We start from the raw sequence: 19,035 nt of genomic DNA, 5'->3' as shown, positions 1-19,035 counted from the left end.
AACAAAGTAAGAAAAATTGAGAATAAAAATTAGAATAAAATCATAAAGTTAAATTGGCTTTTAATTTAAGGTTAAAAGAAGATGTTTTAAGGAAAATTTACAAAGATATATATATATATATATATATATATATATATATATATATATATACATATATATATATATATACATATATATATATATATATATATATTTACCTTATAATGGTTCGCTTTTAAAAAATTGTAAGTATCATCGTCAATGCTCTGACGATGATACTTACGATTTTTATTGATCATATATTTAATTAACTTTTTGGGGGAATTACTTCTGACATCGATTTTTTTTATGAAACGAGTAGCGTTATTTTCCCTGATTAGCTTTTTTATATGTTCCGAAGTTCGAAAGATAAAAAAAAACTCTTCCCAAATAAAATAATTTGGTAATCGCAAGACGTTTCTAGCGTGGAAAAATAATTTCCTGCAGACAGAAAGATGTTTTGCTTTATTTTTAAATATTCTTGCATAATTTGACCTGTAAAGCATGGATCGGGCGGGACCGGCAATCATCGGTTTAAAAACAAACAAACCTGAAAAAAATACGAATGTAAATAATAAAAAATAACAAAAACCTACCTTTAAAGGACTGAAAATATTTTTATTTATTTTATTTTATATATTTTGTTTTGTTTATTTTTTTTTTTTTCAAAATATTTATCAACAAAAAGTTGTTTTTTTCTTTCAAGAGAAGATAAAAGTTTTACTTTTTTAAAGACTTTTGGTTCAGTCAACTTTTGGGGGGCACAGAAATTTTACATATATATATATATATATATATATATATATGTGTATGTATATATATATGTGTATATGTATGTATATATATATGTATATATATGTGTATATATATGTGTATGTATATATATGTATATATATATTTATATATATATTTATATATATATGTATATATATATATATATATGTATATATATATATTTATATATATATATATATACATATATATATATATATATGTATTCCAAAGAAAATACGTAAATATATGTGTATGAAAAGCGTAAATTGTTAGATGTAAGTACAAGAAAAAATTTAGTTTTTTTTTTCAAGAAAACGTATCTTTATTTTATTTTATTTTTTTACAGCTATTCATCGCCGGTTGTATATTTCCTTAGGAATCTTTTACTTCGGTCGACTGTTGAACGGCCATCGACGGCAAAGAGGGAGGAGATAGGATAAAGGAAATGTGTAAGTGTGCTCCGATATAATACCGCATTCCCTTCGCATATTTTTAAGAGTAGCCATTTTGGACGGCCATAAATAAATGATTTTTACTATTGTTATAATCTCACCTGGTGGAGAGGGTATCACGTACTCCCTTTTTTGGGCGATTACATTTGCATGTTTGTATTTGTTCTTTTATTTTTGAAATTTTTGTTTATGTGTTTGGGGGGTGTCTCGACGTTACCCACGAAGAAAATGATTAATATCCTTAGTATAATAAGTGTGTTCAAAACGGAACTTTATGTCGACCCGGTCAACGTCGGGTACCCATGCTGGTATATATATATATATATATATATATATATATATATATATATATATATATATGTGCGTTTGTGTGTGTATATATGTGTGAGTGTGTGTGTATGTGTGTGCATGTGTGTGAAACATAATATATATAGATATTTGAAACATATATATGAAACATCTAATATTTGAAATATTATATATGTGTGCGTGCGTAAAACAAAAATATATATTTTATGTGTGTCACATGTGTATATTTTATATGTTTTACACATATTTTTATGTGCCACATATATGTATTTTACATGTTTCACATATATATATTAAATACATATATGTGACACATAAAAAATATATATGTGTATAATATATATATATATGTAAACGCTAGATACAGCCCTCTGATGAGTCGTAGACGGCGAAACACGTGTCAGTGGATAATTACATTTAAAAAATACTATATATACCGCTCCCCATGTGGGGGTACCAAATTAGTTAAAGGGAAAATTATTCCCAACTCGCATATAGGTAAAAATGCACTTTCGTAAATAATTGAATTCATTCAAAACATATCGCTAAAACCAAAACAAAACAACATCTATGTCAAACATAATATATATATATATATATGAAACAAATAATATATGTGTGTGTGAAACATATAAAATATATATATATGTAAAACATATAATATACATATATGTGAAACATATAATATATATATATGTGAAACATATAATATATATATATATAGGTAAAATATATAAAATATATAAATGTGAAACATATAAAACATATATATATGTGATACAGATAAAATATATATATATATATATATATATATATATGTGAAACATATAATATATATGTGTGTGTGAAACATATAAAATATGGATATGTGAAACATATTAAACATGTACGTGACACATATAAAATATATATATGTGACACCTATATATATGTGTGAAACATATAAAATACATATATGTGACACATAAAAATATGTGTAAAATATATAAAATATACACACGTGACACACATAAAAAATATATATTTGAAACATATAATATATATATATATGTTGCATGAACATATAAAATATATATGTGACACATATAATGAATGCATGTGTGTGTGTGTGCGCGTGTGTGTGTGTGTGTGTGTGTGTGTGAAACATATAAAATAATTGACATATAAAAACTATATATGAAAAATTAAAATATATATAAATGAATCCAGTAAAGAGAAAATTTATGCATTTCGTATCTGTATGGTAAATGCGTTCCTATAAACTTTTTTATTTTCAACAAATAACGTTTTTCGATGATTGGGAATAATTGCATGTTAGGTGAGGGAAAAGGAAATTCCGTGTTATACATAATGAATAACATGTTATGTCTCGATTTGGAAATAATTTGTAATGAAGAAGAAAGTTGTGTAAACATAGAATGAACAAAAATAATAAACAACAAGAAAAAAAGAAAAAGCAAAATATCACGAGTAAATTTATTTTAAATTTTCACATACATAACAATTCCATTGCATTATTTTAGCGTAACGCCAGGTTTACTCACACATCTACACACGCACACTTGCATATAGGCACACATATGTTAATACTGTAACGTTGATCACATAAATTTCGGCTTTTAGTGGTTTTTGTTTGTTCTTTTTTTTTATTTTTTTTTAGTTAAACAACAATCTGTTCAAGAAAGTAAATTTACTTTTTAAAATATCTTTACAATATTATATCCATTGAAAAAGAATGTTCAAAGTTTATATCTTAAAGTATGAAAATATGAATTTGATGTTTAACAATCACCAGAAAGAAATAAACAAAATAATTCAAGTAAACATCGTTTGCATTCAGTCTGTGGATGAATTCTGTAAAGTTGGTCGCATAAAACTTCGGCTTTTAATGGTTTTTGTTTGTTTTTGTTTGTTTTTGTTTGTTTCTATCTCTTTTTTCATTTGGAACAAATTGGGTGACATAATTTGATTTATGAAATCAATTTCGTAATTGTAGTCCGAGTAAAAAATCCTAAAGGAAAACTTAAATCAGTTTTTCCTAACATTTTTCTGAAAGCACTTAAAGACAGAAAGCAACATTCCAATAAAAATAACATCAAAAATTTTTATATAAAAAAGTAAAAAAAAGACGCCTTTGTAAGAAATAATTGAAAAAGAAATGTTCGCTAAGAAAATATTGAAACAGATTATAATATTTGGTCGAGTTTCAGTTTCCATAAATAATGGCAATGCTAATTGTAAGAATTAATGAATTTGCGACAGTATTCTGTGTGTTTTGGTCAGTATTTCTATTCCTATTATATAATCTGCGTTATATGTATATATATATATATATATATATATATATATATATATATATATATATATATATATATATATAATTAGATCCAGTTTCCTTCCGCATATTCGTGGTTAATAACTTATTTTACTACAAAGTAAATATTTCTGTTTCATCAACCATATATGAAAAATGTCGGTGTGTGCGTGAAAAAAATATTACTATTCGATGTTAGTATTTAATCCAAAAGCGGAGTAGCTTTTATTCTCATAAATCCACTCCACTCATGAATACTATACGCATAACAACTGGTAAACAATTTATAACAAGTTTTCGAGATTCACCGGTGGTATATCGTATTTGCAGCATTTTTATTGGTTATTGCTCTTCTTTTGCCTTCCGTTTTTGATAAATAGTTCATTCACATTAAGTTGAAAAAGAGAACGGAATAGAAAAAGAGACATAGAGCAAGAACTCTAAGCCAAACAGCAGTAGCCACCTGTTTTGGTTTCTTGGCAGTGTCGCTATGTCCTAATTTTCCCGCTGACTTAATCAGTCAGTCGCCATATTACGGAGGTTGATAATTTGAACAACCTAAATAGTTACTCTCCCTCTTATTTCTCTCTATATAGAGCTCTCTCTCTCCCTCTCTCTCTCTCTCTCTCTCTCTCTCTCTTTATATATATATATATATATATATATATATATATATATATATATATCCCTCGTTATAGCACTATCTTTGCCTACCGAATTAGGTAAGAAAACACTTCCTTAAGTGTTTTAAGTATGAAAATTGGTTTAAAGTGTCTCCAAAACGGATTAAATAACAGAAAGAAAGAATTCATTTCTTATATTTGGTAATAGATGTGTTCATCAATGAATAGTTTTATTCGATCAGAATGCTTCATTTTTAAAATATCTGTTGCACTCTCTCACTTTCTCCATCACTGTTCTTAACCAATAAAAATTAAGGAGCGTTAGTATAATAACGAAGCAGCGAGCATACAGAACTGTTCCTATGTTAATCTCAATGACAACACAATGAGTAACAGTACATGAGAAATACGAAGTGAAGATTTCTCTTTCCTTTACAAGTAAATACTAATTAGGATTAAATAAAAAACTCATTGAAATATATTTAAGATTCAATATTACTTTACCACAATAGATTAATATGTGCATTAAAACACTGAATAATCTGATTTTTGTGCAGTTTATAATAAAGGAGAGGAAACACTGACTTTACTTAATAAGATACTGCTGAAAAATAATTTGATTAGCCATTGGTTACACAGAAGCATGACAAATCTCGCTCGTTGATCTAATGTATTATTGATAGTCGATTAAATATATATATATATATATATATATATATATATATATATATATATATATATATATATATATAATGTGTGTGTTAATAATAATATAATATCATTATATAATGTGCGTGTATTTCATTAAAACAGATTATTAATACATGGAATTATCAAAATAAGAGATAACTAGTGATAAATATTGTTAAGGTGGATTACAATTAATAAAAATAAATTAATTTAATGAGCAAAAAGGAAAAAATTCATTTTATGTTAGAAATAAATTTTGAACACATCTTATTCAAAATGTTATATTCACTGTTTTTTATAAATGTTTGCATAAACGTCCTCAGAAAGGGAACGATTAGATGAATTCCGGCTGTAAAGGTAAATCTGAATAATGAAATAATCGTTTTTTCCTCCTCGATCATCAGCGCAACACAGCGACTGTTTTTTGAAAATGACACAACCATATAAAATGAAGTCCGATTACTGAATATTGGAACTTAATATAATTTTGCTATGATCATGTATTAATCATGGCAAAATTATATCAAGTTCCAGTAAAGATGGCAGAACGAGAAATTGCACTAATATCTGTATTTTCTATTATAAAATTCTTCAGGCTCTATACTCTTAAAGTTTTAGGAAGCCTCCATCAAAAAGTTGGATTTCTGGTACCTAATGAAACATCGTCTTTTAACTGATTTTTAGTCTAATTCCCGGCCTTATGTGTTTAGAAGCAAGTGTACAAATATATTTAAAAATTTCTTGAATGTTAAAACTAGGTTATGAAAGATATCTAGTCAGGTTATCAAAAAATGTCATTTAAGTTCTGATTACAAGATTTAATGCATCATTTCAGTCTTTTTATTTAGGCTTTTGTTACTACTAAATTTTTATTATGAAACATTAATTTTTAATATAAATTGTTTCTAAATGATGTTTCTTGTATACAGTTTAAAAGAAATTATTTCCCCTATTTTGATTATACTTAAATCCAGACTCTATATTAGAAATAGATTAATGGCACAAAATAAAGCATGCTAGTCACAATCTAATTTTGTTTTTACATTAATACCATCTTTGCACAGAATGAGGAAAGAATGACAAGTATGAAAAGCAGTCGCATAGATATGCGGTATATATACATATATATATATATATATATATATATATATATATATACACACATATATATACATATATATATATATATGTATATATATATATATATGTATGTAAGAGTAAATGGTAGTTAGCTTGAAGCAATATATGGAAGTTTTAAAAGCCAAATGATCCCGGTCCTTTCCTCATTGCTTTGGCCTTTAAAACTTCCATGTATATATATATATATATATATATATATATATATATATATATATATATATATATATATATATATATATATATATGTATATATATATGTATATATATATGTATGTATATATATGTATATATATATATATAAAAATAATTATTATAGTAAATAATTATATATATTTATTTTGATATATATATACATATATATATAAATATATATATAAAATAATTATTATAGTAAATAACTATAACTATATATATATATATATATATATATATAGATAGATAGATAGATAGATAGATAGATAGATAGATAGATAAAGTTTTACACTTTCCATAAACAATTGTGTTTCTGTAAAAAATATTCTTTATTCTTTACTAACAATGTTAATTTTGTTCCTCAGCAAATCAACAATTACTTAAGTTTTCTACAATTTAGGTTAAATGCTTTTCCATCTTTATTTTCCTTCTTTTATTGCAATATTTCCTTTTTGTGTTTGTTTTTATCTATTCTGTCAAATATTGGGCCCTATAATAACTGTTAGGAAACAAAATCCCAAATACTGGTTTATAACTTGTATTTTTATGATTGTTTCACTTCTCTTGTTAACCAGTTGTTATCAAATACACGTGCTAATACTATTAAAACATAACTAAGAAACTCCATGAAAATCTAGCAAAAGCAAGCATTTTGCTGAATATTATATAAAGAGAGAAAAACATAATTTGGTGACTTTCTGGATTGAATGTTATTCTTCACTATATTAATGATGAATTTATTTCCATGTTAAACGCGAATATTATTTCTCTTAACCTTCTACGATTTTATTTGCACATTCAACTTCCTGCAGTTCTTAGATTGTGAACTCGACTGGCAAATCACAATCTTTCATCTTTTCTTTGAATATTCTATCATAATCTTCATTCTGAGCAACAGTGAACCAGTTTTTCCAGTCGCCTACATGACCTGAAATGAAGAAAATAATACATGATGAACAGATGAATACTAGAAATGGAAAGAATAATACATGAGCTGAAATTGGCGTAAAATAGGTGATTTATATTTACTGTAATAATAATACACGACCTAAAATGGACAGAGGAGCATGTGATCTGTTATTGATCTAATGATACATAACCTGAAATGGGGAGGATAATTCATGACCTGGAATGGACAGAATAATATATGGTTAGATATGGACAGAATAACACATTACATAAAATGGGAAAAATAAAACGCGATTCTAATGACATGAAATAGGCAGAATAATACACAATATTGAATGATTCGAAATGTACAGAATAATATGTGACCTGTAATGGACAGAAGTGTACATAAGCGGATGGGCGAAGAAATAGTAACCTGTATTGATTAGAATAATACATCAACTGCAATAGAGAGAATAACGCATGACTTGAATTAGATAAAATAATATGTGACCCCAAATGGACAGGACATTAAGTGATCTGTAATGGATAAAATAATGCATGGCATGTCATAGACAGAATGATAGATGACCTGAAATGAATAAAATAATGCATGAAGAGAAATTGACGGAATAGATAGAATAATTACATTATATTCAGTGGACAGAAAAATACATGAATTGAAATAGACAAAATGAAATAATACATCGATGTTACGTGCAAACGAAAAATGTCTAGGGGTAGACACACAACATAAAAAATAATGATGGAGTTTAAGAGAGGAGTAGGGAATTTATTGGACAGATAAACAAATAGGGACAAATATTTACAAAAACAAGGTGTAAGGGAGGTAACCCAAGTTCTTTGTTACTAGTTTTTGTCGCGAAATAATAGAGTTTGAAAAATATAATATATTTTTATTTTGGTCAAAATATATATAAAAAAAAAAAAGTGTCTTCAAAAAGTGTGACCATCTTTTACTTTAAATCTCACTACACACTTGAAACCACCGGACTAACACGTAAATTCTCGTCTCTTCGCCTTAACACCAAAATGAAGAAAAAGAAAAAGAAATTCACGAACCGGACTCTCGACCCTGATGAGGCTATGTATTAGCGAAATATAGGACTTACAAAAAAAAGCAATAAACAATGATTTTATCATTGTGTTCGACACTTCAAAGTTTTCAAAAATTCCTCAATTAAATTATATATATATATATATATATATATATATATATATATATATATATATATATATATATATATATATTGTAAATATAAATTTCTTCATATATTTTTATCAGGTTGACAAGAAAGTTCTTGCAGTTCCTAACTTAAGAATTCAGATGAACATGTCTCGGCTCAAATAAAAATTTATTGATCGAAATAATCACCATCAGAATCAACACACTTTTGCAAATGCAAAACAAGTGTATTTATATGCCAGTAACGTAAAAATCTTGCGTTCTGGTGGCATTGAAATTTCTGAAGGCGTTTTTATGTTTTTTAAGCATTTCTCACGCAAAAAGTTGTCGAAAGTTGTTGAAAATGTTGTAGTCGGTAAGTAAGAGTATGGCAGTTGAGGCAGAGTTGCATATTCCAATTCGTTCAACTTCTGCAGGGTTGGTTTAGCAACGTGCGGTCGGGCATTACCGTGAAGGAGAAAAGATGGAGATGCAACATCTAGCTTAGGTTACAGTTGGGTGTAAAATAAAATAGAAGGAAGATACATAAAATATAAAACCTAAAGGATGAAAAATGTAATAAAATGTAAAGTACGGTGATAGCATGCCAGTTTTAAAACTGAGGGTATGTTGATGCTATAGAAGAACAATAGGGTGATTAAAATAGCATGGAGGTCTAACACTGTAGAAGAATACATGAAGGTGTTTAAAGGTAAAGGTGTGTAGAAAATGATGGAAAGTATCAATTAAGAAGTATGATGATGCGACAAAAATATAATGAAAATATGGTATATTGGATAAAACAATAGAGATGAAAAGAAATATAGGCATATAGACAATGAAAATAATATCTAAAAACATAAAAACCCTTACGGCCCAAAATATGTGTGTGTGTGTGTGTGTGTGTGTGTGTGTGCGCGCGTGCGCGTGTATACAAGATCGTTTCTTAATACAAGTATACTTTTTTAAATATATTTTGTGTCTATTAGGTGCGATAACCATTGTTTTTATAATTCTAAATAAACGTAAATCAGATTATAAGCATTTCTTCCAAACGCCATATCGTTGTCATTGTATGTTAATCAATGAACAAATTGAATATGACTTAAGGCATTTGAAGAACTTAACTTAACCAATCTTAAAAAAATGTTCTGCTTACCTTTTCTGTAGAACGACATGTTCTCTCTTAATTCACAAGGTATTAGATTATGTTTGTCTTGCTTCATCTTTTGGAAGCTGCACGAATCACTGATGCTCTGACATAACTCCGGTGTACTACTCACTTCCAGGAATACTGCCATTTTTTCTACCAAGCTTGGAAGATCCTTAAGGACAAAGAATTACAATGTTATTTTGTTTCCAAATACACCAAAGAAAGTAAGGAGAAGAATAGGATTATTTGGAACGGTGGTGGCGTTGCAACTTTTAAATTAGATTTTAAAATCTAAACAAACACAAAAGAAATTAATGAACAAATTGTTAACATTCCCAAATATTTACTGCACAAAAAGACAGAAAGGATTTAAAATTTTGCACAACTTTAGGAAAATCCCTTTCTTGTTCAATAGATTCATTTTTTCTTGATTAATTGCGATGAGATTATTTGCTTATTTGTATTTACCATGGTGCTTGATGACATAGGATGTTGATCATGGGGTTAGTTACAACTCTCCCAAGGAGGCTAACTGGAATGTCTTAACTGAAAACTTAATTTTATCTATAGACTTGATGAACGATTTATTAAAAAGTTTAAAATATTGAGACAAAAAATATTCATAAAGGTAGATGATGCAGGAATACGTACGTCTAATCAGAAGAATATTAGATTGCATTTTTCTTTCTGATTTTCCCAAATAATGTGGGAAAATTGTTATGAAATCTATGTTTTCAGTCAATCTCTTCGCCTATAAACCAGAATGAATACACAGCCAGGTGAAAACTGCATGTACTTTATAATATTATACGTGTACTTTACTGTATAATGAAATAGAAAGATAAAGAAATAAATACCTAAAAAATAAAATTACGCAATCTATTAAAAGCTATCTGTATTTATAACTAAATCAACAAATAACAGAAATTCATACAAACATATTCGTACGGATGTCAAATCCCTAACAAAAATTAACTTTTCCTGTCTTGAATAAATTGTGACGAATTCAGAGACTGGTCGATGTCTCGTTTGATATCATTGCCAGATTATTCAGGCGTTTTTGTGTCATCGTTGTCCTCATGTAGTTTTTTTTATTAATTTCAACGTGGAAAAACTTCTATTCTCCAATGCAACAGTGACCGAAATTGTCAATACTATACGAAAGGTTGTAGCTATACTCTAAGTATACACATAAATATGCGTTGATATCACATGCCTATATTTAAAATCCTATATTTTGTTTTATGCATAATGTATATAATTTTTTCTTATGATTCCTATGCAATCGGAGGCCCTAGGCGGTTGCCTAGTCTAGTTTGCCTATGCCTAAGGCCGGCTCTCTCTCTCTCTCTCTCTCTCTCTCTCTCTTTCTCTCTCTCTCTCTCTATATATATATATATATACTAGCAGAAGTACCCGTCGTTGACTGGGTTCAAAAACAGCCTACAGAAAATGGACTGTGATTGATGAAAGTATGATAGGTTATGAAAAGGAGGGGGTTGTAAAGAGATAGGTGTTGATACTCAAAAATTTTACCCTAGTCAAAATATGATGAAAGTAAATATAATTTTCGCGAAAATATACTTTTTATATCAACTTTGTTTCCATTCGTAGCCAAGAGTGACCAACAAAATGATGTTTCCTTACAAAGAGAAAATGTTATATATATAATAATATAAATATACAAAAAATAAATGTTCCCATAGTCAATAAAAGCTACTTTATGTCAGAAAAGTTCATTGGTTTCTATTTTTAAGTAGTTTGGAAAAAAAAACATTTTTAATTCACGAACCGGTTTTAAAAAAAATCAAAATGGCAGCGACTTTGAAATGGAGAGCCCCGTTTTCAATTTGAAGGAGGAGCGCCTGAGCATTCTGTGTTAACAATTTAAGAGAGTTCCATCAACGTAAGGAATATTTATAAAAATATTTTAATGTTTTCTGTTATTTTGTGCTTGAGGAATATTCGATTATGGCATGTGTAGTTTATATAAGAATTCATTTCAGTAGTTATCGCCTCAAATTTCGTTTTAATTTCGATTCGCTGAAATTATTTCAAGTAAAGAGCATTAAAAACTATTTCAACATGAACTGAACTTTTATTGACTATGGTAACATTTATTTCCTGTATATTTATTTTTTCGGGTAGTCGTTTGTTGGCTTTTCTGCTAAACAAAATAAACTAAATAATATCGACGAAATATCGAAAAACAAAGAAACAAAAACAGTTTTGAAAAATAATGAAGCTTTACTTACTTCAGTAAAATAATCCGAAACAACAAAATGGGATATTAAAAAAGTAAACACGTAATTACTTTAGTTTTTTAAAGCAAAGAATCGATATAAATATGAATAAGAAGAAAATGGCGCCTTTTTCAAACAGAACAGCTTTGTTTCAGTTTTACAGTATTAAACAGTGTAGTATTGCGTCGTCGGATTCAAGGTTGTACTATTGTAATGTAAAGAACACGCAGAAAAGGTTGTAATCAACTGAATTCCTTCTAGTACACTGACAAAAAAAACTTAAACAGATATATAAATAAAAATAAAAAGGTTATGTAAATGTTTTTAAAAAGGCACGTAAACACGTGAACAGGATTTTTCCTTCTTTTGACACGATAACAAGTAACGTTCTTATTTTTTATTATTTATCTATTTATCTATTTTCGAAAGAATGCCACGTGCAAGTGGAGAAGGAAAAAAACAGAGTTATGCAAAATTTGTGTCGAGAATTCTCTAAAGTTCCGACTAATTTTTTTTTGGCTTTCACTTTAATAAGAACGTGAATTTATGAAGTGAATTTATTCGACACAATATGATTCAACTCAAAAAAATAAATAAAAGCTAACGTGAATTAAGATTAAAGTTAAGGTGTTATTGTGGACCTTACCCCTTTTAAAAAACCTTGCTAAACTTTGTGGCATATTTACATTCTATGGAGGTCAGGCGCGAACGAACACCCAATAATTTTATTATACCATATTTCTTCAAACTGAAACATAATTATCAAAGTATATTTACGCAAATAGATGCGAAAAGTCTTTGTTAAAGTTTGTGCCATATTTCCATGGAGTACAGGCGCGAACGCAGACCCCACAATTTTATTATACCATCGCTATTTAAGTTGAAACATACTTATCAAAGTATTCTTATGTACATCTAGATCAAAAATCTTTGTAAACGTTTTGTTTTTTCATTTTTTATTTCCATACTTTGTTTTTTCATTTTTTATTTCCATACTTTGGAGGCCCCACAATTTTTATGAACCACCATTCTGCAAGATCAAACACCCATTCCTGATCCTCGATACATCTTCTATCATTATATGTAATCAGTTTTTTAAAATAGTCAACCATATAGGAGGCTATTCATGACCAAACACACACACACACACACACACACACATACACACGCACACACAGACGTTCAGCTTTATATATATATATATATATATATATATATATATAATGAAAATTTAAATCACCGTACACAATTTCATTATCTCGGCCCTTCATTGACTCCTCCACATTTACGATACACAATTCTACGCTTTATATGAAAAAATTGAATGACTATAGAGATTTAATTATTGATCTTTTGTTACCCGAAACTACAGGTGTAAAAATTTCAATATGGTTCATGAAAAAGTAAATAAAAAAATAAATTAGCAAAAAATGCAACAATTTTTGATTAATCAAAAACAAAAAATGGTTGTAAACAATATCATTAGTTACTGTTAAAATTTGAAATTAATGTTTTTCATATTTATTTTAGAAATTATCTTGTTAGGACTCCGTGAAAAATCTTTGTCCTGCTCAGGGGTCGCATGGTGTTCTGAAGTTTTGTCTATACAGTAGAAGTATAAAAAAAAAACAAAAAAACCTTTACATGTGTTTTGGAGATAAGCTTACATAATCAGTTATATTCTGAAAGGACATTAAATAAAATACTTCAATATGCTTTTGTTATAGTACATAAATTCTTCTTATAGTAATAGTCCACAATTTCTTATTAACTGCAGTTTGTGTTCTTTAAAGTCACTTAGAATTACATAATTAAAAACTAAGAAATAAAACAAATAACTCACAAGTAATCTATATATTATTACGCTTATCGCTTCGAGCATTGCAAACTTTATTACGCTTTATCATCTTTTTTTTTTATTATTATTATTGCATTTTTACCCCAAACAAGGCACATTGCCACTTTGGTGTAGGAGGCTACTATCAGGGGCAACAACTACTGGGGTACTTTGTTGGGATTTGGGCAGCAAGATGTTGGTTCACGTTACACTTGAATTTCTGCATGTCATTACAGTTGGGGAAGCAGGGACCTGGAGCGGAATTCCAGAGTCTAGTGGTTCTGGGGAAAAAACTACTGGAGTAGAAAGATCTTTTACATCTAGGGATCTCTACTGTGTGGGGGTGGGATTTAGCTGCCTGTCGGGTTTGTCGAGGGTGTCTACGTCATGGGGGCACAAGTGTCTGCAGTTCGCCAGAGCATTCACCATTAAAATACTTGTAGAACAGGCAGACGGATGCAACATTTCGTCGATGGAACAGAGGCTGAAGCTTAAATGCCAGTTCAGGGCCTATCAGATTTGCAACTCTCTTTTGAACATTGTCTAGGAGCGAGAGACTAGTAGCAGATGTACCAGCTCAAATGTGACAACAATACTCCATACATGGGCGAATGGTGGCCTATAGAGGTACAGGAGACTTTCGAGTGTTAGTAGTTTTCTAGCACGGTAGAGAGAGAGCCTACCTTCTTCGCAGCAGCCCTGGCAATGCTTTCAATGTAATTGTTCCAACTCATGTTTCCTGTGAACGTTAGCCCAAGCAGTTTGAAAGATGTACTCTCAGATAGAGTCACTGGCCATTGCTATTGGTGGCAGAGAAGGTTTCTTGTAATTATTGAAGGAAACCAGTTTAGTCTTAGCAGCATTGAATGTGACCATCCATTTTTGTCCCCATTCCACTACAGATTCGAGGTCATCCTCTAGTGTTTTTGCCATTTCTTTAGATATATGTTCATTTGTTTTCTTGTCATGCCTGTTATAGAGTGTGGTGTCATCAGCATATATACCCATCTCAGAGGCAATTTTGTCGGGGAGGTCATTAATGATTATTAGGAACAATAGAGGTCCAAGGATAGACCCCTGAGGCACTCCCGCATTTATATCATATTGTTTAGATGTACAACCGTCGAGAACAATCTGTATTTTTCTCTTATCTAAGAAGGACTTAATTATGTTAAGTATTCTACCAGTGATACCGTATGATCTAATTTTCCTGAGGAGACCCTCATGCCATGCCCTGTCAAAAGCCTTAGATATATCTAGAGCTACCGCTCTGCCCTCCCCCGCTTTGTCCAGTGAATGGTATATACGTTCAGAGCATATCTGCTGTGGAACGGGCTTGTCTAAATCTATATTGTTTGTCAGTCAGAAGTTTAGCATCTGTAAGGTGATAGACTAGAGCATGGTTAATTATGGTCTCAAATATTTTGGTGAAAAGTGGGAGGAGGCTAATGGGGCGATAATTTGATGGGTCAGTTCTTTCGCTAGAATTCTTGAATACTGGTACCACAGAAGCAGTTTTCCAACAGCCCGGAAAGCATGATTCATTAAGGCATTTGTTGGAGAGAACTGGAGCTACTTCGGCTGAGCACTTTTTTAATAGCGCAGCTGGGATGAGATCGGGTCCACATGCTTTTGAAGTGTCAAGGTTTTTTATGATAGCATGCACCTGAGCAGGGGTGATTTTTAGATCGTCTAGCATAGCGTCTGTCTGCAAAGGAAAGTCAGGCAGGGGATGGTTGGAAGGGTCCAGTGTAGAGTTTGAGGCAAACCGACTGGCAAGCATTGTTGCTGAGCAAACAACCTCGTGATTGTTGGTTAGTGGGGGAATTGTTGATTGCCCATGTTGTAGATTTTCCAGAAGTCATGCATTCCTAATTTTTGTGCTTCGATGCGTTTTTTTAGTGGTTTCAGTAAATTCTCTCTTAGCTGTCGCTATTTCTTTCTTAACATTACTTCTAGCTTCTATATACTTCTGTCTGTTTGACCTGAACTTATGTCGGTTAAATCTGCGATATGCATGCTGCCTTTGAGCAATGGCAGTTGCGCAAGTAAACCATTGGGGAGAGTGGGGCTTGCTATAAAATTTTTGCATGGGAACATCTCATTTGTGCACTGTTCAGCAGGAAGAGAAAAAATATTTCCCCATGGGGCATCTCTGATAAGATCTCTGATTGCTTTCCAGTCAGCTTTTCATAATATCTCGTTGTTTTGAGCACTGGCTCTTCAGTTTTGGGTCTAGAGTTTAGGGCGATTTCGACCATTATCACTGCATGATCAGCGTTCCTGAGTGGGCTGTCAGCATTTGTTATACAATTGACATCCCTTAAAAGGAAAGTGGAATATTCCAAATGGCAATTAAACATTTGATTCAAATAATAAAACAACAAAACAAAAAACTTGGTTTTACTGGTAATGTAAAACCTAGCAAAATTCTGATTGGATGATGAAAACCCTAGCCACATCTTGATTGGATGATGAAAACCCTAGCCACCTCCTGATTGGATACAAGAAATCTTGCTTACCAATGAAAGCTAAAAAAAGCATGGCAGTTTTAACTTTCTGTTCAAATAGGTTAAATCTGTAGGTACGTATTAACGTTTATTCATAAAAACTACATTTTTTATTGGAGGATTCTACTGTGTAAATTTTAAATAAACGTAATAGATTCTTTTTAAAATTTAAAATTATTATTTGTTTGTAAATAAAATTAAATTAGAAGAAAAAATCATTTGTATGTTATTGTGCTATTTTATTTTTCCTTTTTTATACACGTATAATTTTTATTATTTATTTATTTTTGGGTAAGTGTTTTACGTAGAGAGAGAACCCTGCAAGTTTTTTTATCACTAAATTCAATTTTTACAATATTTTTTATTTATTAAATTACTAGGTGAAATTACAGATTAGTTCCAAAAAACAAACAAACAAAAAACACTCCCTCACCATGTTAAAAATGGATTTCGAAATAAGGTTATTATTTCAGCACAGTCCTTTCTCTGCAAGAGTACCATTTTTTATTTAAATAAACATCAAAATTTCTCTCATTGCTTTTTTGATTGTCTGATTAATTCTGATTAGTTTCCCCTTTTCTTAATATAATATTAACAAGGCCAAAGATTCCGTGTTTCGCATCTTCAGATAGCTAAGTGAACAATAATGCTTGACTTTAAACTTTAATCAAAGCAAAAAATTGACAGTTTAAATACTTCTAAATCTCCTTGAAATGGCGAAGTAAACATGTTTCCCCATTATTATAGATGAAAAAAAAGCCTGACGCTGACTGATTTATAGAATTTGAGAGTTTAAATACTTCAAAATCTCTTGAATTAAATTGTTTGGTGAAAGTAAAACATAGTTACAAAACACCGTCCCCTCTCCATGTTAAGAATGGTTTTCTAAACAACGATTTCAGTGCGGTAACATAGATGCATAAATACCATGCATTTTTTTAAATTCATAATGATGGACTTTGTTTTGTATTTTCTACCTATTTCGTAGTTATATTTACTACACAGTAAAAAATATATTTACTACACAGTAAAAAATATATTTACTACACAGTAAAAAAATTAAATTAAAACAAAAATCTTTTCCTTATTTCGAATTATTTAATCAAATAAAAATTTCATTTTTACTTGATTACTAAAGTTTAAAAAACGTTGATTTTACAACTGAATTTTGTTGTAAAGTAGATAATTAGACCCTAAAAATTGAATTAATCCATAAAAAGCTGACAAGGCTAGAGACTAGATGGCAAAATACTTTCGATCCATATATCACATTAAACGAACCAAATTTCCTAATCATCGTTATGTTACTATGCCAACAACAATGATAGGTAAAAATTGGGTCGAGTTATGAGAAAGTAAATGTCATTTTGATTTTATTTTGCAGAAAATCTTTAATAGATTTATAAATAAATAAAAAATGGGAGAAGTTGTACATAGAAAGTAGTGGAAACTTTAATAAACTTAACCTTCCATTAGAAGTAACCCTGCCAAGAAGAACTAATGGGCTGTCTGACGGATTTTAAAATCTGCAAGGATATTGTTTTTGTTATTGTTTTCTGGTGAGTTTTATCTGTTATCACCGGTTTGCCATGTGCTGAGAGTTTGGTGGTTCTTTGTGACTTCAATGCATGAAACTTGGTCTCTGTTGGGTCCATATGGCATTGGTAGAGTCAATTCAAATGGTATGCTGCTTCTCCATCTCTGCAGTGAACTAAATCTTGTTATCACCAACACTTTTTCCCATCAGAAAAACAAGGAGACCTGGTTCCATCCTCAATCTAAACATGGCCATTTGCTTGATTACATACTGTGTAGACGTGGTGATCTTGGAAATTTTTGCAAAGTTAGAGTAATGCGTGGTGCTGACTGTGGTACTGATCATTTAATGGTCAGAGCTAAACTGAAAATCACAGTTTTCAAGAAAAGCCGTTGCAATGGAGTCAACGTGTCTAAGCATATTGATGTCTCCAAATTGAAAGATTCAGTTGTACGAAGTTCCTTGAAATCTGCTTTTAACCAGATGGATTTCTCAGATTGTGATTAGGAGACAGTAAGAGATACAATATACCAAAAGGTATTGAAGCTCTTGGATTAAAGGTTTCCAGACATAGAGATTGGTTTGCTGATAATTCCAATCAAATTAAGCCTCAAATTGATAGAAAGCAGAAAGCTTATTTGAAACTTCTCAACTCTTCACATCTGAACGAGCCAGCTTTCGCAGCCCACTTCTCTTCTGTACGGAGTGAGTGTGTGCCAAATAAAAAAACAAATGATGGTCTGACCTCTCCGAGGAGATACAGATTGCCTACAATCATAGAGATATTTTACACTTTGCTTCGTCAGGCCTATGGTTTGAAATCCTCTTCACTTCTGGCAAAGGATGGGAGAACCTTGCTGAAAACTTCAGATGAAATTATGTATCGATGGCATGAACACTTTTGTGATCTTTTTCACTCACAAACCATCCAATGTTGATGTTGCCACAAGAGAAAGTATCCATCAATGTTCCTTTTGTCCGGAACTTGATGCTCAACCGACTCTCATGGAAACAGTCGACTGCATTAAACAGATAAACTCAAACAAAACCCCTGGGCTGGATGATATTCCTGTTGAGCTGCTGAAACATGGTGCACATGCACAATGTACATTGTGCAGTCCACTCTTTGATACTGTCATACGGTTGCCCAAGACTGGATAGATGCCATC

The 19,035-nt window shown here is 30.3% G+C and overlaps 2 protein-coding genes across 3 annotated transcripts in view; one reads left to right on the top strand and one right to left on the bottom strand.

The window, feature by feature from the left end:
* LOC145249653 (inter-alpha-trypsin inhibitor heavy chain H1-like) overlaps nucleotides 1-19,035 on the top strand; it is a 362,855-nt gene that overhangs the window by 296,676 nt on the left and 47,144 nt on the right. The window contains exon 13 of one of the 2 annotated variants that reach the window (XM_080111426.1): nucleotides 1,139-1,241. In XM_080111426.1, coding sequence (XP_079967552.1) covers nucleotides 1,139-1,227 — 89 coding nt within the window. In that variant the 3' untranslated portion in view covers nucleotides 1,228-1,241. Of the gene's footprint in view, nucleotides 1-1,138; nucleotides 1,374-19,035 lie in introns of those variants that run through there. The other variant, XM_080111425.1, reaches the window with a different exon arrangement.
* The window catches only part of LOC145249655 (sulfotransferase 1B1-like), a 57,418-nt gene continuing 45,313 nt past the window's right edge, over nucleotides 6,931-19,035 (bottom strand). The window contains exons 4-5 of the mRNA XM_080111427.1: nucleotides 9,746-9,911; nucleotides 6,931-7,440 (exon numbers count right to left, since the gene is read on the bottom strand). Coding sequence (XP_079967553.1) covers nucleotides 7,328-7,440; nucleotides 9,746-9,911 — 279 coding nt within the window. The 3' untranslated portion in view covers nucleotides 6,931-7,327. The remainder of the gene's footprint in view (nucleotides 7,441-9,745; nucleotides 9,912-19,035) is intronic.

This window comes from Euprymna scolopes, chromosome 28, assembly GCF_053919585.1.
Source record: "Euprymna scolopes isolate OS-2025 chromosome 28, ASM5391958v1, whole genome shotgun sequence".
In the NCBI taxonomy this organism is placed as follows: Eukaryota; Metazoa; Mollusca; class Cephalopoda; order Sepiida; family Sepiolidae; genus Euprymna; species Euprymna scolopes.
The sequence above is the reverse complement of the archived record's forward strand: the minus strand, read 5'-3'. Positions and strand labels throughout refer to the sequence as shown.